Source organism: Sapajus apella, unplaced genomic scaffold (genome assembly GCF_009761245.1).
Source record: "Sapajus apella isolate SASKATOON/1434 unplaced genomic scaffold, GSC_monkey_1.0 scaffold19, whole genome shotgun sequence".
In the NCBI taxonomy this organism is placed as follows: domain Eukaryota; kingdom Metazoa; phylum Chordata; class Mammalia; order Primates; family Cebidae; genus Sapajus; species Sapajus apella.
Window position 1 is genome coordinate 2,254,354 of NW_022436959.1, and position 26,844 is coordinate 2,281,197.

At 40.2% G+C, this 26,844-nt stretch overlaps 1 protein-coding gene across 3 annotated transcripts in view; it reads left to right on the forward strand.

The window, feature by feature from the left end:
- Positions 1-13,359: 13,359 nt before the first annotated feature.
- HERPUD2 (HERPUD family member 2) overlaps positions 13,360-26,844 on the forward strand; it is a 49,525-nt gene continuing 36,040 nt past the window's right edge. For all 3 annotated transcript variants that reach the window (XM_032286809.1, XM_032286810.1, XM_032286811.1), the window contains exon 1: positions 13,360-14,353. In XM_032286809.1, coding sequence (XP_032142700.1) covers positions 14,207-14,353 — 147 coding nt within the window. In that variant the 5' untranslated portion in view covers positions 13,360-14,206. The remainder of the gene's footprint in view (positions 14,354-26,844) is intronic.

Genomic DNA, 26,844 nt, shown 5'->3' on the forward strand with positions numbered 1-26,844 from the left:
TACAGTACTGCACCACTGCACCCAGCTAATTTTTGTGTTTTTAGTAGAGATGGGGTTTCACAGGTTGCCCAGGCTGGTCTGGAACTCCTGAGCTCAAGTGATCTGCACACCTCGGCCTCTTAAAGTGCTGGGATTACAGGTGAGAGCCACCCCACTCAGTAGAGACTTAGCTTTAAAGATCACTTACCCAGAGGCCAGTTCTACTACTCTGTGGCTGATTCCTGTCTTTTCCTTCTATTCAATAGCCCTTTTGGGATGCAGTGACATTTCTTAGAGGCAGAAAGCTACTAGCAATGTAGTTTTCTATTTTTCCAAAAGAAAAACATACCATATTCCTGTCTAGTGGTAACTTTTCTTGCTTTTACTGGAGTTATTTCATTATAGAACTCTGAAAATGGTAGCTATGAAAATAGCCAGCATGTCACAAATGAAGAATTTTTATTTCCGATTTAAAAATTTGAATAGGAAATGATAGGATGTTAAGAAAAATAATAATTGTTTCCCTTCCTTTCCTTGGCAAATCAAATGCCCAATTATCAAAGAACTCAAGAAAATATTGCCTACATGAGCAGAACTGTTTCTAAATAAAATGTCTGGCAAGTAAATGCTGCATCAGTTCCTAATTAAGAATTCTGTAAATAAAGCTATGCTCTTCATCTCCTGTTTTCGTTGGAAACTTCCATCAGAGATAGTGGCTGGTGTGAAGCGGTGGAGACACCCAGTGGCTGCTGTGGTTAACCGCAGCAATGGTACATTTCATGCTGCATTTCCTCCGTATCCTGGTTTACACGTGTCTATTTCCTTTTGAAAATATGACATTAAGTACTTCTAAATAGAAATTTAATAATATAGTAGTTATTGTGAAATTAATGACTTGACTAGTACTCACAAATTAGGCCTTAATCTAAAAGATGGAAGGATTTGTAAATAAGCAATATTTAAAAATACAACAAAAAATATTGCCTGATTTGTTTAAAAAAAAAATCATAGTTTTTTTCTTTAAAAAACCATAAACGTAGATCTCTTTTCTTGAAGTACAAACTTTTAATTAGAAAAGAATTTTATATAAAAATTAACACTTGAAACTTGAAATTTAAACTTGAAAAAAAAGTCTCTCTGACTTCACCCAAACTGTCAACAAATAAAATACATCATTTCAAAATGTAAGGGCTATGAAGAGAATCTGGTTGTTCTTGTAAAATGTATATTCTAATTACTATTTTTTAAAAAGCCCAAACTGAGAAATAATGCTAAGACTTGCTACTGAATGAAGAAATAAATGAGCTTACAATTTCTTTTAAATAGCTTTTTTTCTTATCAAAATAGCAAAATGAGTTCATTTAGAAAAATTGGAAAATATAAACAAAAAGAAATAAAATGCTTACTACAATTTCACTCCATACTTTGGTTTGTATAGCTCTAGAAATTCTCCTTAACACATGGATTATTATAACTTTTTAAGTAAAAGAACTTACTGAACATAGTTTGTGCAATTTTTTCCCCTTCATGTTATGAACAGCCTGTATCTCAGTATGTATTTATTTACAGTCATTTTATAAAAGATACATAGTATTCCATCATCTGGATATGCTATGCTTTATTTAATCAAACCCTTGCTGTTGGATTTGGTATTTGCTATTATAATCAATGCTTTAAAATCATCACTTACACTCTTTTTAAACGTAGAAAGAATTACTTGAAATAAATAATCAAATGTACATTTTAAAATAATTTTTGAATTGTGAAGTACAACATAACATACAGAAAAGTACATACAATTTACATATATACTTTTTAACAGTTATAAAGTAAAAAACCATGTATCCACCACCTAGGTCAAGAAGCAGAACATTACTGGTCCCCCAGAACACCCTATCCCTTCTTGGTTACAGTCCTCTTTTATGAGTTTGATATGTTCTATCAAGTTGTTCCCAAGAAATGTATTCATTTACATTCCTGCAAGCACTACATCAGGTGTCCATCTTAGAGAATTTATAACATTTTTAAGTAAAAAAAGATATTTCAAAGATTTTGTAAACATACTGTTATTACAGTTTTATGAAAACTTTATACATATATATGAATTCATTACGGATATGTATGCATATATAATTAAAATTAGAAGGCATTGTGAAGAAGTAAGAAAAGTTGGTCCCCTTAAAAAAGACTTTTAAATAAAGTAAAATCATAGCTGATTTGAAAAAACCTATGAAACAGCAATCTAAACATGGTTTTTGTTGATGATACGTAAAAATGAGATTATGGATACAAAATGAAGATTTCTAAAGAAAATCTGAAAAGACTGGAAGCTAGTCTGGGTGTGGTGGGTCATGTCTGCAATCCCAGCACTTTGTGGGCTGAGGCGAGTGGATGGCTTGAGCCCAGGAGTTCAAGACCAGCCTGGGCAACATGACAAAACCCCAACTCTACGAAAAAAAAAAAAAAAAAAATTAGCCAGGCATGGTGGCGTGCACCTGTAGTCCCAGCTACTCAGGAAGCTGAGGTGGGAGGACCACTTGAACCCAGAAAAATAAGGCTGCAGTGAGCTGTGATCACGACGCTGCACGCCAGCCTGGGTGACAGAGTGAGACTCCATTGAAAGAAAGAGAAAGAAAGAAAGAAGAAAGAAAAGAAGGGAGGGAGGAAGGAAGAAACAGAGGGAGAGAGGGAGGAAGGGAGACAGAAAAAGGAAGGAGGGAAGGGAAGGAAGGAAGAAAGAAAGAGAGAGAAAGAAAAAGAGAAAGGAAGAAGAAACTAATACATATAAATGGTGAGAAGCAAAAAGGGTCATCTCCCACATGAATCTGAGCAAAACTAAGTGTCAGTCTCAATTTCAGCTGAGACTTTTTTTCTTTCTTTAAGCTTATTTACTGCCATCGATTCCCTGGCATCCTTACAAATATAGGTGGTTTATAAAGAGGACGCCTCAAAATTTTCCCTTCCTGAAGTATTATGCTATGAACTGTAATTTTGGGTGAAAGTGAATAAAAGATGGTTATATTAACCAAAGGATGACTTTCGCAGACACAAGAGGAAAGCTACAAACATATAATAATTATAAGAGATTCTAGTCATATGTGCAATAACAACTAATACATTAAAATACTGAGTTTGGCAGAGAAGGAGTTAGCAGGAAAACGGCCTCTGGCATGGCCAATCATTAAATGAGAGAGGAATGTGTACAAGAGATAAGACAGGTACAATGCTGAAATTCCTATGGGTTTTCTCTGTTTTGCTGAGTAGATAACAAGTTTATCAGGGATGCTGCTTTTAGCTGCATGAGATTCCTAACAGTAAAGACTGATGTTCCCCCATCACTTCTAAACTTTGTTCCCATGACGCTTCTATGGCTTTTTCCTTAACTGTTTTTGCGAAATGTCCTCAATGTGGCCCAGACTCTCCCAGACACACTACTGCCTGTTATTGCTCAGAAGATAGAAGACGTAAAATGGTCACACAAAATCCTACAGAACTGCAGCTAGGATGGTGTTAAACAGAAACACTGTGAATAAAAGTGAAGGGCAGCTGAGAATATATGCCTATATTCTCAGGACTTTGGGTGGCTGAGGCTGGCGGATTTCTTGAGGCCAGGAGTTTGAGACCAGCCTAGTCAAATGCTGAAACCCCGTCTCTACTAAAAATACAAAAAAAATTAGCCAGGCGGGAGGCGCACACATGTGATCCTAGTTACTTGGGAGGCTGAGACATGACAATTGCTTGAACCCGGGAGCAGAGTTGCAATGAGCTGAGGTCCCCACTACACTCCAGCCTGGGTGACAGAGGGAGACCTTGTTTCAAAAAAAAAAAATAATAATAAAATAAAAAATAAACCGTTAAGGGCTTTTGTATTAACAGCTCTATCAAATACTAACTGGTGAACTTAGGCGGATAACTTCCAGCTCATTTACCTCTGTAAAATAAGTGCTATAATTTAGTCCATAATATTTATTGTTACTATGCAAAAAGGATTGTGCTAGGCAAAAATACAAAAAAAATTAAGATGGAGAAAAAATGCGAACTCAGCCAAGATTTTTCTCAGGAACTTTGACCTTTTCTCTTGACCAGTTATGTAACTATGTAAAATGTGTTATGCATGTTCTTGGAAATTTTTTCGAGATAAGACAGGAAATATAAAAGTTTGTAACTCTGGAGTGCTAAATCCTTAGAATGAACGAATGAAGTGGGTTTCTAGCCTGTAGTATTTGAAGTACTTGACTCAGCTGTCATTTCCCCGTTCCTTACCCTTGTCAGTCAAACTAACCAATTGTCCTGCTGATCTTAGATCTGGCCTCAGAACTTTAACAAAATTAACTAGGAAGTCACTACTAACATAAGAAGTTGCTGTAGATACTGGAAGTGACATGGGAGGAGACAGTGGAGAGTGTGATGAAAAAGGATGAGGTTGTTGTCAATGATGGCAGTGGGCACCCAGACATCAATAAGGGGGACGTAGATACGTATGCCTGGTTGTGTGGGGTCCATCTTATTTCCTGGGGCACAGCTGGGTCTCTTTTCCCAGTTGTCAAACTGAAAGAGTCTCAGCTGGGCCTGAGGAAGGGCAGTAGATGAGGTTTTAAGGAAGGTACACTCAGGGAAAACGTAAGGAAAAGTTGGAAAAAACTGAGGAAAGGAAGAATCATGTCAAAGTACTGTTTCCATTTTGCGTCTTGCCCGGGCTTTCTTTGATATAGCAGATCATACCCTTTCCTTCCTCTTCCACTTTTGGCTGAGACATATGGTGGCTGGTGTACAGAAGGGCCTGGGATTCCTCCTTTACTATTTTGTTTTATGGTCACTTGCATGCGTCTTATTTTCTCTTGCCAGTTTGCAAACGCTTTGAAGGCAAGTATATCTCACTATCCTTTGTGTCCTCTATAATAGTGACTGGGACAAATATTAATGTAAATAATGGACATTAAATATTTTTTCAGTTGAGCTTGAATCTGCATGCCCCTCTGCATATAATGGCCTTGAATTCAAAGAATATACTTCTTCCTGTAAAACATATCCCCAGCCTTCCATAGTGCTGCCTCTCAAGTGGCACAACTAGGAGGTTCATCTAAATGGCAGTATTCCCACACTCCCACCTGATCTACAAAGAGCAACCACGGAGGTTTACAAAAATGCGGGTGCTCCCCCTTACTGATGTACCTCTCAATGCCTTAGTGAAGAGAGGGTCTTATGGGCCTTCTCATGGAATGGTGGAGGGGGAAGGGTGTGCCGGTAACACATGATACAGTTTAACATTCCTGTCTCCCTAAGTCCTTGGATTGCCTTCTCCACATGATGCCAGAAAAGCTTTGGCATCTCAGCTGTATTAAACATAGGCTGCCTTTGAGTCCAAGTTTCAGTCAATGAGCCAGTAAATTGTAAGAGCAACCTTTAGCTGCATGAGCTAACACATCAAATCTGGAATCTCTAGCAGGCACAAGCATAGCAGGCTGGCTCTATATTTTACCCTTCTTGGTCTAACACCCTTAGGATACACTCATACACATATTCCCCAGACTTCTGCCTATATATTAGCAAAGTCTTACAATTCTTTTGGAGTGTAAGCTAGTTGGGTCATAGTGTATAGCTGTCCCTGTGGGGTATGCTGAGATGTAACTGTAGTTATAGGTCTATTGGCAATAGGAAGTGGTTATGATAGGTCTTGCAAAGGAACAGCCTCTTTTAGGAACTCTGCCCCAAGTGAGGTTATCACAGATTTTTCAGGCAAAGAAAGGTTAGTCTCCAGAGGGCAAGCTACTTTCACTAATAGGCAAAGCTTAGAGAGACTTGGAGTTTCAAGATTGTCAGCATCATCTGGGTCCAAGGAGATGGCCTCATTCCAATTTACAGGTCTTCATTCTTTTCCAGTCAATGGCCTTTAATATATATATACACACATCTGTGCGTATATGTATATTACATATATACACATACATAGTGATGTGACTGTGAATTTAACTATTACTATATTCAGCAGCCGTTAAAATAAAATTTACTGCTTGATTTTCAACAGTATCACCACTATGTCTACAAGATCTAAAAGGTTCTTCGTAGTTCTGATCTTAGTCTGTGACTTGAGCTGAGAGTTGAAAGACATAAGGTTGTCATTTTCTATCTCTAAGTGCTTAAGGGCACTCAGAAAGATCTATCCCATACCACTGTCCTTATTGTCATCTAATTGTCAAATGCATCAACTGCTGAGGCAGTCACTTGCTTCAGCTGGCAGGTCATCACAATCAACCACAGACAATAGTCTGATCAATTGTAATGCCCCTGCATGCCATACAGATTTCTAGCATCTCATTTTCCTCTGAGGAAGAACTCAGCCAAAGGGAATGACCAAACCAATGCTTAAATTTTATCTTCATTGTCCATCTCCTGGGACCACTTCTGATACCAGTTCTGTATCAACCAGCGTCCAACAATGAGACAGAAATCACACCATGTTTTGAACATGGAAGGTAAAGTGCAAAGAATTATCACTTATAGGCTGGGCATGGTGGTTCACGCCTGTAATCCTAGCACTTTGGGAGGCCAAGGCAAGCAGGTCACCTGAGGTCAGGAGTTCAAGACCAGCCTGACCAACATGGTGAAACCCTTTCTCTACTAAAAATACAAAAATTAGTCGGGTGTGGTGGCACATGCCTGTAATCCCAGCTACTGAGAGGCTGAGGCAGGCGAATCACCGGAACCTGGGAGGCGCAGGCTGCAGTGAGCTGAGATTGCGCCACTGCACTCCAGCCTGGGTGACAGAGTGAGACTGTCTCAAAAAAAAAAAAAAAAAAAAAAAGAATTATCACACATAACAGAGAATAGAGTAATAAGGAGATGGCTACTGAGAAGCAAAGCAAATTCTGAAGAATACAGGAGTAGCAGATACAGGGGTAAGCCACTGCCCTCAGGGAGGACAGACTCACTTGGTGACTGGGGCTCATGAATGTCAGACACATTTGCTGAGGGTGCGAAGCTGGCCAAGGGGTGGAGGGTGCTGTACCAGTGGTTCTAGTGGTATTAGTGGTACTCCACTGCAAAGCCACTTGAAGGGTGCCAGGGGAAAGCTCTTCATAGCAGTTGCCTTACTGAGAGGGTTCCTGGAGAAGTTGTTCATGGGAGGTGCTACACACTGTTGGCCACTGGGCACTTCTGGAACTGGGTGCTACAGAAGCCAAATGTACTGTAAGAACCTGCCTACAGGAGCCCCCTACACTGTACAGATAGAGAAATTTCTTCTAGTGTCCCTCCAATGCTCTCCACTGACAAAGCTTTGTCACGCCTGCTGGAAAAGGAGAACTTTTATAGAATTTATCTATATCACAAAGCAGACAATGATGGGTATATTCGGAGCCTTGAGGGCATAATCTGGTAATTGGCTCAGTATCCCATTTCCTTTAACTGGAAAAACCTCAGTAAGGACCGGATTTCATTGGGGCTCTGAAAGTCACTACACTCTGAAAGCCTCTTTGAGAAGCTGATACAAGCTATGGGATCTCCTTTAGATAAATGCCACGTGTATACACACACACAGTACTATAGACAATTCAGGGGTATACGCATCTTGGCCATCTATCTCTGAACCCAGGTTGAAAACTCCTAGGGTAGGCCAATGACTTCTCCGGGTTCATTTCAATTTAGTGATTGTTTTCTTAACTTTGTTTGAATGTAGTAGCAAATGTTTCTCTAAACTCTGTTAAACTCTATTTGCTTTTTAGCAATAACGACTAACATTTGAGAAATATAGAATAGTGTTTATATAGTTCTAAATTTGGAGATTGATGAAAGGCCTTTAGAAAGAGAGAACGCTGAATGCCAGCAGAAGGGCAAGCAACTGTCAAACGATCGCAACACTGGTATTGGGGTTTGAAATTGGATAGTAGTATATAGAAGGAAAGCGGTATCTTTTAGGCCTGCTATGCTTTGGTAAAGTACATTTGGAAAGCTGGCCTCCAATATGAGACTAGTGATCCTTACCTTCCTATTAGGCCTACTATGCTTTGGTAAAGTACATTTGGTAAACTGACCTCAAAGACAAGACCACTGGGTGTTATCTTCAGGTATTCATGCCCGTATTTATTCTCTTCCCAAACTGACTCAGGGCTGGCCTATGTGACTGAAGAACACGATGCAGGTGACGGTATGTGATTTCCAAGATTAAGTCATAAAAGGCATTGCAGCTTTTGCATTGGTCTTTTAGATCTCTCATTCTGGAGGACTCCAGCTGCCATGTTTTGAGGATGCTCAGGCAGTCCTATAGAGAGGCCCACATGGGGAGGAACTGAGGCTTCACACTAATAACCAGCACCAGCATGCCAGCCTTGTGAGACACCTGGAAAGTAAGTCTTCCAGTCCCAATCAAGTCTCCAGATGACTGAATGCCCCCTGAAATCTTGACTGCAATGCCATAAGAGCCTCAAACCAGAACTCTCAGTTAAGCTGCTCCCAAATTTCTGACTGACAGTTTTGGAGGCAATTTGTTTTACAGCAATAGACAACTAACATATACACTTAGGAAAAAACTCTCAGAGGGTGAACAATGTAAGTGATTTGCCCTCTTTCCCCCACTACTTCTCTGGTCACCTAAAACAGCCTCAGTGAGATGGTGTTTAGCTACAATATTCTCCAATTGCTATCCTAAATAAGTCACTAGCAGTACCTAGAAGACTGATCTAGATGACCTCTAAGATGTTCCTGAAAGCCTTTTCCTCCTGAATGTGTCTTGTTACCCATGATTATCTTGAAGTAATGAAGTTCTGTGTATTGGAAAGAGCATGCATTACACCGGAGACAGAACTCTATTTAAAACTTACTGTGTGCTTTTGGGTAAGATCTTGACCCTTTCTGAGCTTCACTATCTCTCAGGGCTGTTCTGAGAATTCATTAGATGACACATAATTTAAAACACCCATTTGGCATTTAATGAATGATTTTGTTTCATTTCCTACAAGATGACTTATGATCAAACATCTGGGATGAATCACGATTTTTAAAGTGCAGTGTTGAAATGAGCTAATTTTCCTAGGCTTCCAGTGTAGGTTTTCATTTTTTAAAAACAATAAACTTGATTAAGATTTGATTAGATGCTTTGTGACACAGCCTCTTTAAAAAAAATGACAAGGATGGTGAAAGTGGAAATGAATGGATTCAGAAGCCAGATGGCCAACATCATCTCTGAAACTTGCAACCGCAAGAGCATCACTTGACTGAAGTCTTTCCTTCCAAGAGAGCTATCAAACAAACTCAAACTACACTATTCAACATAATAAAAGTACTTTAGCTTCCTGGAAGGTTCTCCAAATTTTGGTAAGAAAAGCTCAATGACAAGCACTTTCTTTGAATTTTTAAAAGAACCTGGTATCTCACTGAATGAATCAATATGTTTTCTTCTTTTTTTTTTTTTTTCTGAGATGGAGTCTCACTCTGTTGCCCAGGCTGGAGTGCAGTGGTGTGATCTCAGCTCACTGCAACCTCCACCTCTTGGGTTCAAGAGACTCTCCTGCCTCAGCCTCCTGAGTAGCTGGGACTACAGGTGCATGCCACCACGCCCAGCTAATTTTAGTATTTTTAGTAGAGACAGGGTTTCACCATGTTGGTCAGGTTGGTCTCGAACTCCTGACCTCAAGCGATCCGTTTGCCTCGGCCTCCCAAAATGCTGGGATTACAGGTGTAAGCCACGTGTCCAGCTGCAATATGTTTTCTAGCTATCCTCTTTTCCACCTCAAAGAAGAAGTGGAAGTAGACAAACATCCCATAAATACATAGAAATCAATTTTTATTATTTACAAATAATTTTCTTCAAATTTACATTTTCTTTGTTAACAAAGAGAGCTACTGATTTCACAGTCAGAAATCACTGAATTGCTACTTACTTAGTGTACTGAATAGTTAATATCATTAAAGCAGAGAAGTATTAATTTTTTATTTCCATAATTTTTTTTGGGAAAAGGTAGTATTTAGTTACATAAATTCTTTAGTGATTTGTAAGATTTTGGTGCACCCAGCACCCGAGCAGTATACACTGAAACTAATTTGTAGTCTTTTATCCCTTCCCTCCTTCCCACCCTTTCCCTCCAAGTCCCTAAAGTCCATTGTACCATTCTTATGCCTTTGCATCTTCATAGCTTAGGGACTTATGAGAACATATGATATTTAGTTTTCCATTCCTCAGTTGAAGTATTATATTTATTATTAATGATCACAGCTCTTTTCTTATCGATTACCTTGGTACTCTTGAGAATACTCATTTTATCAGCTTTTTTTTCTTTTTTTTTTTTTTTTGAGACAGAGTTTTGCTCTTGTTACCCAGGCTGGAGTGCAATGGCGCAATCTCGGCTCACCGCAACCTCCGCCTCCTGGGTTCAGGCAATTCTCCTGCCTCTGCCTCCTGACTAGCTGGGATTACAGGCATGTGCCACTATGCCCAGCTGATTTTTTGTATTTTTAGTAGAGACGGGGTTTCACCATGTTGACTAGGATGGTCTCGGTCTCTTGACCTCGTGATCCACCCACCTCGGCCTCCCAAAGTTCTGGGATTACAGGCGTGAGCCACCACGCCTGGCCAGCTTTTTTTTCTTTTGAGACTGAGTCTGGCTTTGTCGATCAGGCTGGAGTGCAGTGACACAATCTCAGCTCACTACTATCTCTGTATCCTGGGTTCAAGCAATTCTCCTGCCTCAGCCTCCCCAGTAGCTGGGATTACAGGCATGCACTACCACGCCTAGCTAATTTTTTGCATTTTTTAGTAAAGATGGGTTTCACCATGTTGGCCAGGCTGGTCTCAAATTCCTGACCTCAGGTGATCCACTCGCATCAGCCTCCCAAAGTGTTGGGATTACAGGCGTGAGCCACCATGCCTGGCCTGGGCTGTCTTTAGTAACAAATGGTAACTGAGCTGGGTAACTGTTCTTTGACATTTCCAGTTCTTATCTGTTAACATGTACAGTGATTTAAACAGGCTGCTCCATGGACAGCCTCTCCGTAACTGCTGCTGTCTTGTATCTCCTCATTGGTAATTATTTTTTCTAGCCCAAATTCCAGGTAAAACACTATCAATATTCTGGGGACCATCCTTTCATACACTGCTCTGTACACACAGCTGTTTACACATATTTAAACAAAAGTGGGATATTTACATACTGTTGTTATCATGGCCAAGTTCAACAACATCAAAAGCATTTTCAGGTACTTAATTCAAGTGGCTGTAAAGTTAAAAAAAGTCATTTTTTTCCTGATACAGTATCATCTTTGTACTCATATATTTCAATTTCTTGAATGTTCATTACAATTTTGTTTTTCCTTTTTATTATTTTTTGAGACAGAGTCTCACTAACACCCAGGCTGGAGTGCACGGTGCAGTCTCAGCTCACTGCAACCTCTGCCTTCTGGGTTCAAGCAATCCTCCCACCTCAGCCTCCAGAGTAGCTGGAACCACAAGCATGCACCACCATGCCTGACTGATTTTTGTATTTTTTGTAGAGGCAGGGTTTCTCCATGATGCCCAGGCTTGTCTTGAACTTTTGAGCTCAAGCAATCTGCCTGCCTCAGCCTCCTGAAGTGCTAGGATTACAGGCAAGCCACTGCGCCCAGCCTTTATTACAATTTTAAATGTTTTACCCTATGTTAGCAAACCTTTCATAGACTTATTTTTAAACAGTATTCATCACTGTGAAATGCATTGTCTTAATATTTATAATTAGGGTACCTTCATTAATAATGTACATTTCATAGTGCCAAACAACATTGCCACATCACTTCTAAAGGACTCCTAGAAGTCTGAGTCACAAGCATGTGACAACAGCTGCAGAACTGGGTGGTGAAAGTTGTGAAAACTTTCTGGCTTAAACAGAAATTGGATCAAAAACAAGAAGTCTTAGGTAAGACAGCCTAGGCCTGGTCTGGTGGCACAACAATGCCATCAAGTACCCAGCCTCTTTACATTTTTCTGCTCTGCCATCCTTGGCATGCAGGCCATTGTTCTCCTGTTTGTTGCTTCATGAGTGAACTATGCGTGCTGTGGCTCTTCACATTCCTCCAGGAAGGAAGACAGGTGTAGGGCAAAGACGAGCTCTGATTCGCAGAGCCTGTCCATCTAAACGCTTTCCTAGAAGCTTCAGTAGTAACTTCAGCTCTCAACTCATTGGCTACAAGTGTGTCAAATGGCAGCCCCTTGCTGCAAGGGAGTCTCAGAAAATAACTTTGGCTAGAATTAAAGTTTCATTAGCGTGACTGGGTAGATAAAGAAGAGTCTGCTACAGGAAGCCAGTATCACCGCAAGTTGTTATTCTATGACTGGAAACAAAGGACACTTCACTCTTAACTTCAGATGTGCAGTTGATAGAGTACAGCTAATATATGGTATGTGTTTTTACCATGAACAGCAAGGTAAGGGAGGGTGAGGTGTAAGAGACGCTGCTGCATTAGCAGTTGAGAGGGAGAATTTCCCCCAGTCACAAATTCAGTGGTAGGTACCTCGAAGTCCTTCTCAAGCTAAGAAGGAAAGAGACCAGCTCGCAATGTCCCTTGTATTATCTATTCCTTAGTGGAAGTCGGGAGCTGTGAAAATGCACATCTAACAACACTTAACTTACTATACAGACTCCTAAACCTCAGCAGAAACTGAAGAAAGGTTGGCTGTGGGCAATAGATTTAACCTTTCGTTCTTACGTCTAAGTTACAAAATAGAAAATAATACTGTCATTCCTCATCTCCCACAGTACTGAACACGCAGTAGCTCAATGAATACTTGTCGATTTTTGTGACGATTAAGGGGAATGAGACGGAAACTGACACTTGACAGACTGGCACACGCGAGAACTGCACCACGCTTTGCACTCATAGCTCATTTACTCATCAGCGTGCGGTCAGGTAGGCATTACTGTCCCCATTAGAGAAGTCAACGGAGGCCCAGCAAGGACTGCCAGGGTCCCCCAGAAAGTAGAGGAAGACTTCAAGTTTAACCAAAAGCCTGTATTCCTTACTCATGTACCCCACAGCTTCTCTGCCAAAGCTCCTGGCACCGTGCTTTGCAGACAGACGACGCTCAACACGTTTTCAGAGTGTGGTTCAGCACCAGGAAGGACATCAACTTTTGCAGAGACGACTCTTGGGATGGAGAAAGACTTCCTAAATTTTCAGGGTGCGGTCGAGACAGGGTAGGCTAGCGCCAGTGGAGGTAGTGGCTAGGCCTTAGGGCAGCTGGGGCCGAGGCCGAGCGAACGGCCAGGAGGCACAGGATCCGAGGAGCCTGAGCTGCCGCCGGGCGACGCAGCACCGGGCGGCGAGAGTGCCGGGCAGCCTGAGCGCGGCGGGCGGGAAGGGGGCGGAGGCAGCACTGGCAGGGCCACGTGTAGGGGCGTGCCGCCGGTGACGCACTTCCGCTCTGCGCGTTCCGGCTTAAAGGGGCCCCAGCATTTCCTCACAGCAACAACAAAACCAGCGCGCCCGCGGCCGGCTCCACGGCTCTCGTCCCCGCCCTCCTGCCACCTGCAGTCGCCTCGGCCGCACCCGCCCGGCCCTGCTTTGCGCCACCCTGAGCTGTCCAGCCTGAGGGGTCAGGCGGAGAGCCGGGCCGCGCCCGTCGGCCAACTTCTCTCACTGCCACCCGCGCCGCCTAGCGAGACCCTGGGCTGCGCCGTGCCCGCCGCCGCGCAGCAGGAAGGGAGCGGCTGCCGCGGAGAACGCCCCGCCGGACGGTGTGGCTGGCGGCCCTGCCTGGGCGCGGAGGGCGGCGGTGGCTGGCCCCGCGGCCTTCTTTCAGGTACCCCAGTCCCGGCTGACCGCCCTGAGCCGCCAAGCCCCTTCCCCTACCGGCACCGCGGGGCCGTGGCGTAGGGGCCTTGTTGCGTTTAAGCTTGGGGGTCGCGGCGGGGCGGGGCGGTGACCCCGGGCCGGCCGTCGTGGCCTCACCCCTCCCACCCTTCCTTCTCAGCGCTTCCTCCCTCCTCGCGACTGCCTCCACAGTTCGGAGCCCGGCGGAGCCCGAACCTGGCGGGCAGAGCTGCCTCCACGGCCCGGCACCCAGACCCCGCCGCCGCCGCCACCACCTCGGGCCATCCTTGGTACCAGCATGGCCTTTGTATCGCCCAGTGCACTTGTGACTGACTTGGACCCGGAATACTAAGAACTTATTTCTCTTCGCATCCCAGTCGCGCGGGCGGTGACCACCTCGGCTCTTTTGGGCTTAACTGCCGCTCCTCTTGACTCTATCCGACTTTGGGGCAACATGGACCAAAGTGGGATGGAGATTCCTGTGACCCTCATCATTAAAGCACCGAATCAGAAATACAGTGACCAGACTATTAGCTGCTTCTTGAACTGGACCGTGGGGAAACTAAAAACGCATCTCTCAAACGTTTACCCTAGCAAACCAGTAAGTGTGTAAAAGCTGGGCGCAGCTGCTGTGATGAGCAGCTGCGTACCCTCCTTTCTCCTGCTCTTCCCCTCCAGTCTTGAATCACATACGTCTCTTTTCGTAGACCGCGAGGTATTTTGAGTTCTGAGGTTGTATCTCCTGAGTGTTGGAACCATCGTTAATATTTTCAGTTAATTAGTAAGAGGATACAGAAATATCAAGAGACTTAAAGAATTGGCGGGGAAAGCCAAGCGTGGTGGCTCACCCCTGTAATCCCAGCACTTTGGGAGGCTGAGGCGGGCGGATCATGGTATCAGGAGTTGGAGACCAGCCTGATCAACATGGTGAAACCCTGTTTCTACTAAAAATACAAAAATTAGCGGGGCGTAGTGGTGTGTGCCTATAATCCCAGAGGCTGAGGCAGGAGAATTGCTTGAAGCCGGGAGGTGGAGGTTGCGTGAGCAGAGATCTCACCACTGCACTCCAGCCTGGGTGACAGAGCCGGAAACTCTGTCTCAAAAAGAATTGGCAGGCCTGGAAAAGGGACCATTTTCCTTGGACTTAAAGTCATCAACCTAATTCGCGAATGTAAGATGTATCCTTTCTTTGTTTTTTAAAAAAGATAAAAGCACTACAACCCGTATCAGAACTTTTATTGCTTATTAGACTAAAATTCCCTTTTACTTTCAGCACTTGGGCCAGAAATTTGAACAGAAGTTTAAGATAATTTTTTTTTTTTCCTGGAAATAAGTACGTGGTCCCTATAAAAATTATACTTTCAGGATTACTATATATGATTCAAGGAGCAAAGAATTTTAAGTTGTAGATTCGCTTTCACCAGCACCCCTTTCACATTTTTCTCCTGTGGAGGATACATGGACATTAATTGAAAAGAGGACTGCCCTCCACCCCGCCATCATATGGTGCATCCTTTTATTCTTCTCATATGGCTTTTCCACTCAGTGTTCCATTCTATATCATATTTGGATATTGCAAAGATAATAAAACATAGATAGTACGGCTCCATCTGTCCCCAAAGTCAGATTTGAAAGGACGTAGTTGGTAATCAAAGAGTCTTGGAATAGTTGAGAACATAAGTGTACTGTCGTGTAGAATACTGTATATGAAAGTGAGGCTTTCACATTCTCCATTGTATACATTTTTTATTCTTGAATAACTAGTGTTTAATTATTAAAACTTTTGTTTAAATGAAGAGGATTGGATTTTAGGGTGGGAAATACTTTTGGCATCAGGCACATTTAAGCATGGATCCGTTGGAAGGTAACTATGCTTTCTACGCTTAACACTTGTTTTATGCACCTAAGTAAGGAAGACACTTGGTCTATATTACGATACTTATGAAGACTGTTTCAGTGTTGTAGTATTAAATTTAGTTAGGCTTTTAGACTTGCAGAGGAACCACAGAAATAGGGCGGTTATTGCAAAAACAGGAGGTGTAGAAAAGCAATTCTTAGTTGGCGTTAGCTGTGTTTATCAGTACTTTGTGATACAAATATTTTTGGAGAGGAAAAAACCCCTGAGGAATTTAGATACTTGAAACAAGCTAGTTAGAGCTTCTATTTATTCACATCTTTTGTTTGAAAGTTAAGATTTACACAGGGAGTAACAATTTGTTTGAATATGTCTTGATTTAAAAGAATTCCTGTTGCGTATGATTAAACATTTTTGAAATGGAAAGTAGATTTTTAGAATAGTCAGTTGAAAGTCATAGACTTCCTTAATACTGTTCATAACAAATATTTGCTCTGGTATGTACATAGGTAAGAGCTTTATATTGTACTATTAAACCAAAAGGGACTTAGTCTGCAATGTATAGACCAATTTATCACTTTTCTAACGCTTTGTTTTTTAAAAAAGTACTTGAGATGGGAGTGGGAAGCCTGTCTGCCTTATCTACCCCTGCGGAGGCCTGCTTCTGGCAGGAGGTCTGCCTGTGTAACACAGTCACTAGTGGAAGATGTCAGTGCCCCTGTGCATAGTTAGCTGTCTGAGGATGAGATCTGTTGTAGAACTTCTCTCCTCCTTCCCAACCCACCTGCCTCTTGTAGCCACATTGGAGACACTTTTGGAGGCTAAACCAAACACTATACAGCCTATTAATCGCTAATGTGGCAGACTTTTTTTTCTCCTTTGGCAAGTTTTCGTTAAGTGAAATGTAATTATTTAACTTTCATTTCTAGGTTGAGAGTGGGTGGAGCTTGGGAGCGGGGATGTGTGTGTTTATTGTCTTAAAACTTTTTTTTCTTGTTTGGCAAGTTTTCTTTAAGTGAATTGTAATGTCTAACTTTCATTTCTAGATTGAGAGTGGGTGGAGCTTGGGAGTGGGGGTATGTGTGTTTATCATCATAGAATTTCACTGAAAACTTTATATAGTTATTAGATTTAGTAAGTTTACATTCTCATCACATGAGAATTGATTTGAAGCATCACAGTTGTTGAGCAGCAGTTTAATGGTATTCCAAAGTCATAGGTAGTCCTTGATGTAGGAATTGGAGTCTAAAAGTTTACTTTTTAAGGTCATTATTTAGAATTCAGAACAGTTTGTTATTAAGCAACATTATAAAGGAAGTTTACGTTCTTCTGACCAACTGCAATGACTAAACATTGATTCTGTGTTTTCATATTTTAAGTGCTGTTATGTTTAACAGAGATAATTTCTGGTGCCTCTTCCTTGCACATATGCCTCCTTTGATTATCAGTGTGTGGACTTGGCAGAGTAGGGCTCCAGTGCCTTGTGGGAACAGCAGTGCCCCAGTAAGTAAAAAGTTGACGGCTCTCATCAACATTGCTCTAATTGGATCTGGTGGGTTAGGGGTAGGTGGAGGGCCTTTGTCCCTGGAAAGTAAATCGGTGCTGCTAGAGGGGAAAGAATGGGAATTTGAGGTTGTTCTTTTAGGATCCTCCAAGGATAGGTCATATATGTACATGCTGTTAATGAAATTCTGGCTGAACTCAGTGAAGTTGTAAAATCTTAGGATCCTAGCTTCATGGTCACATACTGATTTCACTAATCACAGTCTCCATATGGATATGTTAAATTCACTTCTCCCTTCCCTAGCCAACTTAGAACAAATGTACCCCTCCCATTCAAAGCACTTTTTTTTTTTTTTTTTTTTTTGGTTTTCATTGATTTATTTAACTAGGATTTTATTGGCCTAGCATTTGAATATTTATGCTAAGTGTGAAGATGATGGTAAGAGTCCTTTTGTTTTATGAAGCTCAGGTCCAGTGACATGTGATAAATAACTGTAATAGTATGTGACTAATGTTATACAGGAGGGATGTTCTGTGTGCTACACAGGAGCACAGGAAAGGAATGGTCATCTCAAGTCAGGGTTCGGGGATTGTGTCGCTATTTCAAGAAAAGATTCATGGGGACATTTAAGTTTTCTTAAAGAGTTGATTACAGTTTTAAGCAGACAAGAATCAGAATCTGATAGCTTCCTTTAGAAGGAGAGGAAACATTAACTTCTTCTGGAGTTAATGTTTGCACTGATGACCTTGTTTTATATTAGTGTATTAGTAATATAATATTGGGGAAAACGATGACAGATCCTTAATCTGATCTATAAAGGGAAAGGTGTTTTCTAGTTAAAAATTTAGGCAGTTGACATATTTATGAAAATGTTCACAAAGTCATAATTAAAAACCTTGGATGTGGAGTTGAGCTCTTTTGGAGTTTAGTTAACTTTGAATGATATTGATAACTGGTTTAGGACTTGGTTTAGAAACTGGAAAGTATACTAGTTTATATTAATAGACTATATAGATAATTTTGAGTTGTATTTTAATATGACAGTTGTCATCACTTAATGACTAGTTTTTCAGGTCCTGAAGTTGGCCTGCACTGTGAAGTAATTCTAAAATTCAGGTAATTGCTGTTTGGTGGTCAAGATACTTGACAAGGAGACCACTTTTACTTGAGTTTCAGACTTTAATCTGAGTTTAGACTTAGTTATTAGAGATGTAAATATCAAAGTGGTTGATAATAGATGGATCATCCTAGAGAAATTTTTAAAAAATTTTAAAAATATGAATATCTAAGTCCAGTTAGGCACCTTTATCATTCTCTCTTCTTACTATATCTGTTCTTATAAACAAGCGGTCACTAAGATGGACGTGACTCACTCTGAATTCAATTTTGAAGGTAAACCTTTTTGGGATTTGCATGGTTTGGGTCTCCGTTTTTCAGTCTTGGCATCAAAATACCTCTTGATTGTGTCCTTCAGTTCTGGGTAGATTTCCTCTGTCTTTGCTGTTTGTATTGTTAAACTAAAGCAGTCATTTTCATATCTAGTTCTCCTGATCAGCTAGGCAGGTTTGTGCTGTTTTTTCAAACTGTCCCTTTACTTTCAGATTCTGTTAGAATTAAAGAAGCAAGAATAGAACCAATTGTATATATAAGTTCTGTTATGAGATTATGACACTTCATAACCAAATTGCCTGCAATCAGAAGTCTTATTTTCATTATTGGTGGGATAGCTTATATCAATTGAAAATTACATTTCTCTTAGTTTTGTAATTTCCTATTACTTTATTTAGGCAGGACATTTAAAAAATCTACTTGTTTAACCACTTTGGAATTGTTGATTTAAATGGGCTATAATCCATAAACAAAATGATTTTTGTTTTATAAAACTATTGTCTTATAAGATTTTAATACATTTAAGAGGGTTTCATGTCACCTGGGAATGTAGATCAATATTTTAAAACCTCTTTTGAACAAAGGGTACTATCAAATTGAATGTGAAAGTTGATGAAAAACTGACTAAAAGTTTTGACTGACTGCTCACTGATGTTTTATTGCTTGATATTCTTTGTAGCCATATGTCTTTTTGGAAAATATAATAACATCATTATGAAGGTAATATTTTGTTTAATCATCAATGCTTTTCAGATAGGATTTTTGTAGAACTTTTAGCCTAAGTTTTTTTTCTTAACATAATAAATTCTGCTTTGATTGTCTAGATGTTTTTATTTAACTGCTTCGGCTTTAAATTGCCATTTACTAAGTGTTTGCCATTGGTACCAGGCATTTTAGTAAGTATTTGATATGATGTATCACATATATTCATCCTAGGCTTCTTATGATGTAAGCTTTATAATTAGCTCTACTTTTTATAGATGAAGAAACTGAGGCTTGGTGATTCTTTTTGCTTAGGTCAGACTCTAAGTAGAATTAGAATTTGAACCCAGGTTGGATGTAGTGTACACATTATATATGTTGGTTATATATAATAAGATGAAGAAAGGCGTTAGGGACTTGGCCATCTCAGTTTTATATTCGTAAACTAAAAAGAACCAGTTCAGCTATAGAAAGAATTGTTTATGTTTGGCTGGTTTGTTTTCTAAAGGCTTCAGATAAGTGGATAACAGCCTTACTATTGTGCTAACATTTAGCTTAATGTGTGGTTATTTCTCTTTATTCTTTAAATTATAGGAAGGGTATGGACGCATAATATCCTGAGACTGCAGTACACATGTCTTTGTCCTGTCTTCACAATCTACCAGTTTGTGTGAACCATAGCAGTCATGTGTTTTGACGTGCTCTATTGTACATCAGAGGTGTACATCACCTGCTGTGTGAATATCATATATCTCCACCCATGAGTGGAAGCAGCCAAGCTGGGAATGTGTCTTGGGAGTTCCAGAGAACATTACTCTGTTATATTCTGTATGACAGTTTTGCTTACTGTTACTGCAAGGAGATAAGGAGTAGAGGCCGTGACTCTTATTTATAGTGTTTCTGAATTTTCAGGGCTTTTAGATTGGATGCTTTTAGTGGGAAACAGGGCGGAGATGTGTTCCAGTACAAATTTACAGACTTCATTTCCCACAGAAATGATAACTTTGTGCACTTGCTGGGACCTAGCTCTTTAAAGCTATTTGATGTTTGTGGCCGAACTATGTATAAGTACTTAATAGTTACTACTTTCAAAGGACTAGATTTTAGTTCATTGAACTGGATTATAGTTCACTGAACTAACCTGTAAGTTGAAGATTGCTTTTACTGAGCTATTAAGATGATAGATATTTAAAAAATTTTTAAATTAATGTTTTTAAATTAGCATATGAAATTTGATTATGCTGAAGCTGGATATACTAGGAACATGATTTTTAAGCCATACATAATTGAAAGACCCATTTAATCCTTGACATAAAAAATTTAATCTTTTATCCGGGTGCAGTGGCTCATGGCTGTAATCCCAACACTTTGGGAGGCCGAGGTGAGTGGATCACCAGGTCAGGAGGTCAAGACCGTCCTGGCCAACATGGTGAAACCCCATCTCTACTACAATTCAAAAAATTAGCTGAGCATGGTGACACATGCCTGTAGTCCTAGCTACTCAGGAGGCTGAGGGAGGGGAATCATTTAAACCTGGGAGGCAGAGGTTGCAGTGAGTGGAGATTGCACCACTGTACTCCAGCCTGGCAACAGAGCGAGACTCCATCTAAAAAAAAAAATTATCTTTTGATACTAACTAGGTGACTTCTTGAAATATAAAAGTATTGTTGGCTTTAAACTCATTTATTAGACTCCAGTAAATATTCTAAATGTGTTAGGGATGTATGATGTATGATCCGTTTCTGATATTTGGTTAAACATTAAAGGGTCAGACACTTTTGATAATGGTATACACATAAACCTTTTAGAAACAATGAAAAAGTCCATATTAGGACTTACTTTCACTCGTTATACCAGCAAGTGAGCTTTCCTCACCTTGGTTTTTAGCAGTGTCTATTAAGTGGGTAGCAGAGCTTTTTATGGCCAGCTAATTAAGCAGCTGTTATTTGGAGTGGGATAGTTCTATTTCTGGGCCACTTAGAGTACGTTAGGGTGTTTCCAACTTGTTCTTTGTCTTATTATTTAGCTGACTCTGCACTGCCGTGTGTGACCAGGCTTCCTCTAGGGTGGTAGGGTGGAGAAGTATTGGTGGTGAAAGTAGTGAACCTGATAGAATTTGCTGACTATTGGATGTAGGGGTGAGTACTAGGAAGAATGGTGGTCATGTTAATAGAGAGGTCAATTATATTTATATGTTGTTTTCTGCGAAGCCAGTATCTTATCAGTAGAATCTTTAAATTGACCATTTAAGTATTACTTTTAGATTTGTCAACCCTAAACCCTCTAAATTCTTGGATTAGAAGGGTACCATGTAATTTTTTTTTTTAATTGAGAAACTAATGACCTTTTATTGTGTTAAGTGACTGAGGTCTTAGGATTTGTTATAGCAACTATCATTATTCTAACTGATAAAGATGGTTTTTTTTTTTTTTTTTTTGGTGGAGGATGGAGTCTTGCACTGCCCCCCTGGGCTGGAGTGCAGTGGTGTGATCTCAGCTCACTGCAACCTCTGCCTCCCGGGTTCAAGTGATTCTCCTGCCTCAGCCTCCTGAGTAGCTGGGATTACAGGCACCCACCATCATGCCCTGCTAATTTTTTGCATTTTTAGTAGAGATGGGATTTCACCATGTTAGCTAGGCCAGTCTCAAACTCCTTACCTTATGATTTGACCGCCTTGGCCTCCCAAAGTGCTGGGATTACAGGTGTGAGCAACTGCCCTGGCCCAGACATGGGTCTTTAATCAAGCGAAAAGAAAATGTTATTAGCAGGGCTAGACAAATAACATTATATTAGTTTTTACAAGTCAAATTGAATTGAAATCTCAAAATCTGTACTTTTCCTAATGCTATAGCTTACAATACCAAAATAACTAGTTGAAAATTCAGTTGTTTATTGTTATTTGTTACTATGTCTAACACATGATTTTCCTGATATTTAAATTAATTATTTGTTTATTTTGAGACAGAGTCTTGCTCTGTTGCCCAGGCTGGAGTGCAGTGGCACCATCTTGGCTCACTGCAACCTCTGCCTCCCAGGTTCAGCTGAATCTCTAGCCTCAGCCTTCCACACCTGCCAGCACACCTGCAGTCACTACATATTTTTAGTAGAGACAGGGTTTCCACCATGTTGGCCAGGCTTGTCTCGAACTCCTGACCTCAAGTGATCCGCCTGCTTGGGCCTCCCAAGGTGGTGGGATTACACGCGTGAGCCATTGCACCCAGCCCTGATATTTAAATTAAATTCATTGATATTTAAACTGAAAAGGCAATTTTTTTTAATAGCATAAAAAATTTCCGGCCAGTTGCAGTGGCTAACGTCTGTAATCCAGCACTTTGGGAGGCTGAGGCGGGCAGATCACCTGAGGTCAGGAGTTTGAGACCAGCCTGCTCAACATGTTGAAACCTTGTCTTTACTAAAAATACGAAACAATTAGCTGGACATAGTGGCACATGCCTGTAGTCCCAGCTACTCAGATGGCTGAGGCATGAGAATTGCTTGAGCCTGGAAGGCGAGGCAGAGGTTGCAGTGAGCCAAGATTGTGCCACTATACTTCAGTCTGGGCGACAGAGCAGGGGACTCTATTAAAAAAAAAAAAAATTCCAAGTCTTACTTTTTACCTAGTTTAGGCACATGAAAAAAATAAGTTAATTTTTCTGTTTTCTTTTTTTTTTTTTTTTTTTTTTTGAGACAGTCTCTTCCTCTGTTGCCCAGGTTGGAGCACAGCGGCACAACCATGGTTCACCTCTGCCTTTTGGGCTAAAGTGATCCTTTTACCCCAGCCTCCCAAGTAATTGGGACTACAGGCATGCACCACCATGCCCAGCTAACCTTAGTATATATTGTAGAGATAGGGTCTCATTGTGTTGCCCCGGATGGTCTTCAACTCCTGGGCTCTAGCTATTCATCCGCCTTGGCCTCCCAAAGTGCTCGGATTATAGGCATGAGAAACCATGCCTGGCCAGTTTTTCCATTTTCAATTACTGTAAAGTGAAAGAATACCTTTCCTTTTATTTTATTTCATTTCCATAGGTTATTGGATAACAGGTGGTGTTTGGTTACATGAGTAAGTTCTTTTGAGGTGATTTGGGAGATTTTGGTGCACCCATCACCCAGGCAGTATACACTGCACCCTATTTGTGGTCTTTTATCCTTTACCCCCTTCCCATCCTTTCCCCTGAGTCCCCAAAGTCCATTGCGTTGTTCTTATGCCTTTGCATTCTCATAGCTTTAGCTCCCACTTACTAATGAGAACATACGTTGTTTGGTTTTCCATTTCTGAGTACTTCACTTAGACTAGTAGTCTCCAGTCTTATCCAGGTCACTGCAGATGCCATTAATTCATTCTTTTTTATGGCTGAGTAGTTCTTTCACAGTTTCTTTATCCATTCGTTGATTGATGGGCCTTTGGGTTGGTTCCATGTTATTGCAGATGCAAATTGTGCTGCTGTAAATGTGTGTGCAAGTATCTTTTTTGTATAATGACTTCTTTTCCTCTGTAGATACCTAGTAGTGGGATTGCTGGATCAAATGGTAGTTCTACTTTTAGTTCTTTAAGGAATCTCCACACTATTTTCCGTAGTGGTTGTACTAGTTTACATTCCTACCAGCAGTGTAGAAGTGTTCCCTGTTCACCGCAACCATGCCACATCTACTATTTTTTGATTTTTTTGATTATGGCCATTCTTGTAGGAATAAGGTGGTATCACGTTTTGGTTTTGATTTGCATTTCCCTGATCATTAGTGATGTTGAGCATCTTTTCATATGTTTGTTGGTCATTTGTGTATCTTTTGAGAATTATCAGATGTATAGATTGTGAAGATTTTTTTCACTCTGTGGATTGTCTGTTTACTCTGCTGACTGTTCCTTTTACTGTGTACCAGTTTAATTAAGTCCCAGCAATTTATCTTTGTTTTTATTGCATTTGCTTTTGGGTTCTTGTTCATAAAATTGTTGCTTAAGTCAGAGTCTAGCAATCATCTATAATTTTTATAGTTTTGGGTCTTAGTTTAAGTCCTTAATCCACCTTGAGTTGATTTTTGTATAAGGTGAAAGATGAGGATCCAGTTTTATTCTCCTACATGTGGCTGGCCAGTTATCCCAGTACGATTTGTTGAAAAGGGTGTCATCTTCCCACTTGTTTTTGTCTGCTTTGTCAAAGATCAGTTGTCGGTATTTGGGTTTATTTTTGGGTTCTCTATTTTCTTCCATTGGTCTGTGTGCCTGTTTTTATATCAGTACCATGCTTTTTTGGTGACTATGGCCTTATAGTACAGTTTGAAACTAGGTAATGTGATGCCTCCAGATTTGTTCTTTTTGTTTAGTCTTGCTTTGGCTGTACAGGGTATTTTTTGGTTCCATATGAATTTTAGAATTTTTTTTTCTAATTCTGTGAAGAATGATGGTGGCATTTTGCTGGGAATTGTGTTGAATTTGTAGATTGCTTTTGGCATTATGGTCATTTTTACAATGTTGATGCTACCCATCCATGAGCATGGGATGTGCTTCCATTTGTTTGTGTTGTCTATGAGTTCTTTCAGCAGTGTTTTGTAGTTTTCCTTGTATAGGTCTTTTGCCTCCTTGGTTAGGTATATTCCTAAGTATTTTATTTTTTTGCAGCTATTGTAAAAGCGGTTGAGTTCTTGTTTTGATTTTCTGCTTGGTCACTGTTGGTGTATAGAAGAGCCACTGATTCGTGTACATTAATTTTTTATCTGGAAACTTTGCTGAATTCTTTTATTGGTTCTAGGAACTTTCTGGAGGAATCTTTGGGTTTTCTAGGGAGACGATCATATCATCGTCAAACAGCGACAGTGTGACTTCCTCTTTACCGATTTGGATGCCTTTTATTTCTTTCTCTTGTCTGTTTGGTCTAGCTAGGACTTCCAGTACTATGTTGAAAAGGAGTGGTGAGAGTGGACGTCCTTGTCTTGTTCCAGTTCTCAGAGGGAATGCTTTCAACTTTTCCCCATTCGGTATTATGTTGGCTGTGGGTTTGTCATGGATAGCTGTTGTTATGTTGAGGTATGTCTCTTGTATGCTGATTTTGCTGAGAGTTTTAATTATAAAGCGATGCTGGATTTAGTCCACTGCTTTTTCTCCATCTATTGAGATGATCATGTGATTTTTGTTTTTAATTCTGTTTATGTGGTGTATCACATTTATTAACTTGCATATATTAAACCATCCCTGCATCCCTGGTATGAAACCCACTTGATCATGGTAGATTATCTTTTTGATATGTTGTTGGATTTGGTTAGCTAGTATTTTGTTAAGAATACCTTTCCTTTTAAGACTTCATAGTGGCTGGACATGGTGGCTCATACCTGTAATCCTAGTACTTTGTGAGGCCGAGACAGGTGGATCACTGGAGTCTGGGAATTCTAGACCAACCTGGGTAACATGGCAAAACCCTGTCTCAACCAAAAATATATACAAAAATTAGCCAGGCATGCCTGTAGTTCCAGCTACTCAGGAGGCTGGGGTAGGAGGATCACTTGAGCCTTAGGAGGCAGAGGTTGCAGTGAGCTGATAACATGCTACTGCACTCCAGCCTAGGTGACAAAAAGCCAAAAACTTCAGACTATTTGAAGACATTTGAATAGTCAATTGAAAGTAACAGTTTTTCTTAATTCAGATAGAATTCACATACTGTAAAATTTGCCCTTTAAAGTATATGACCTAGTGATTTTTAGTACTTCACAAAGTTTTGCTGTCATAATCACTGTCTAATTCTAGAGTATTTTCATCACCCCAGAAACTCCATATCTATTAGCAGTCACTCCCTATTCTTTATTCTTCCAGTCCTTGGTAACCACTAATCTGCCTTCTGTTTCTATGGATTTGCATAGTCTAGACATTTCATATAAATGGAATCATATGGATTTTTGTGCCTGCTATCTTTAACTTAGCATGATGTTTACAAAGCACATCTACATCATAACGTGTATTTCATTCCTTTTTATGCTGAATAATCTTTCTCTGTATATATATTTCTCTGTATATATATTTATATACATCATATTTTGTTTATCCATTTGTCAGCTTATAGACATTTTGGGTTGTTTCTACTTTTTTTTTTTTTTTGACTATTATGAATCATGTTGCTGTGAACATGCTTGTACAGGTTTTTATGTGCCCATATATTTTCCATCCTTTTTGGTACATACCTAGCAATGGAACTGGGCATATACTGTGTCATGGGATAACTGTATGTTTAACTTTCTGAGACACTGCCAAATTGTTTTCCACAGTGGCTGCACCCTTTCACATTCCTACCAACAATGTATGAAGGATCTAGTTTCTCTACATCCTTGCCAATACTTGGTTTTGCTTTATGTATTTTGGGGGGTACTATATAATTTTGTTATATTTCTATGTTTTACATTTCTGAAAATCGATGTTCCCTTGCTGTGGAAAGATAAAACCATTTGTTCAAAGTTGACTAGTAATTTAAAGAAAACATACTATAGTGCTAATATATGATTGCTTCTTTATCATAATTTGCTAGTATCAGTATTATTTGTAGAAATGAATTAGATGAATTTAGCACCAGCAAGTGTTTTAGTGTTGTGATTCATAGACTGAATATTTCATTTCTGTTTTAAGTGATTACATGTAAAATAACTAACAAATTAGGTGGTT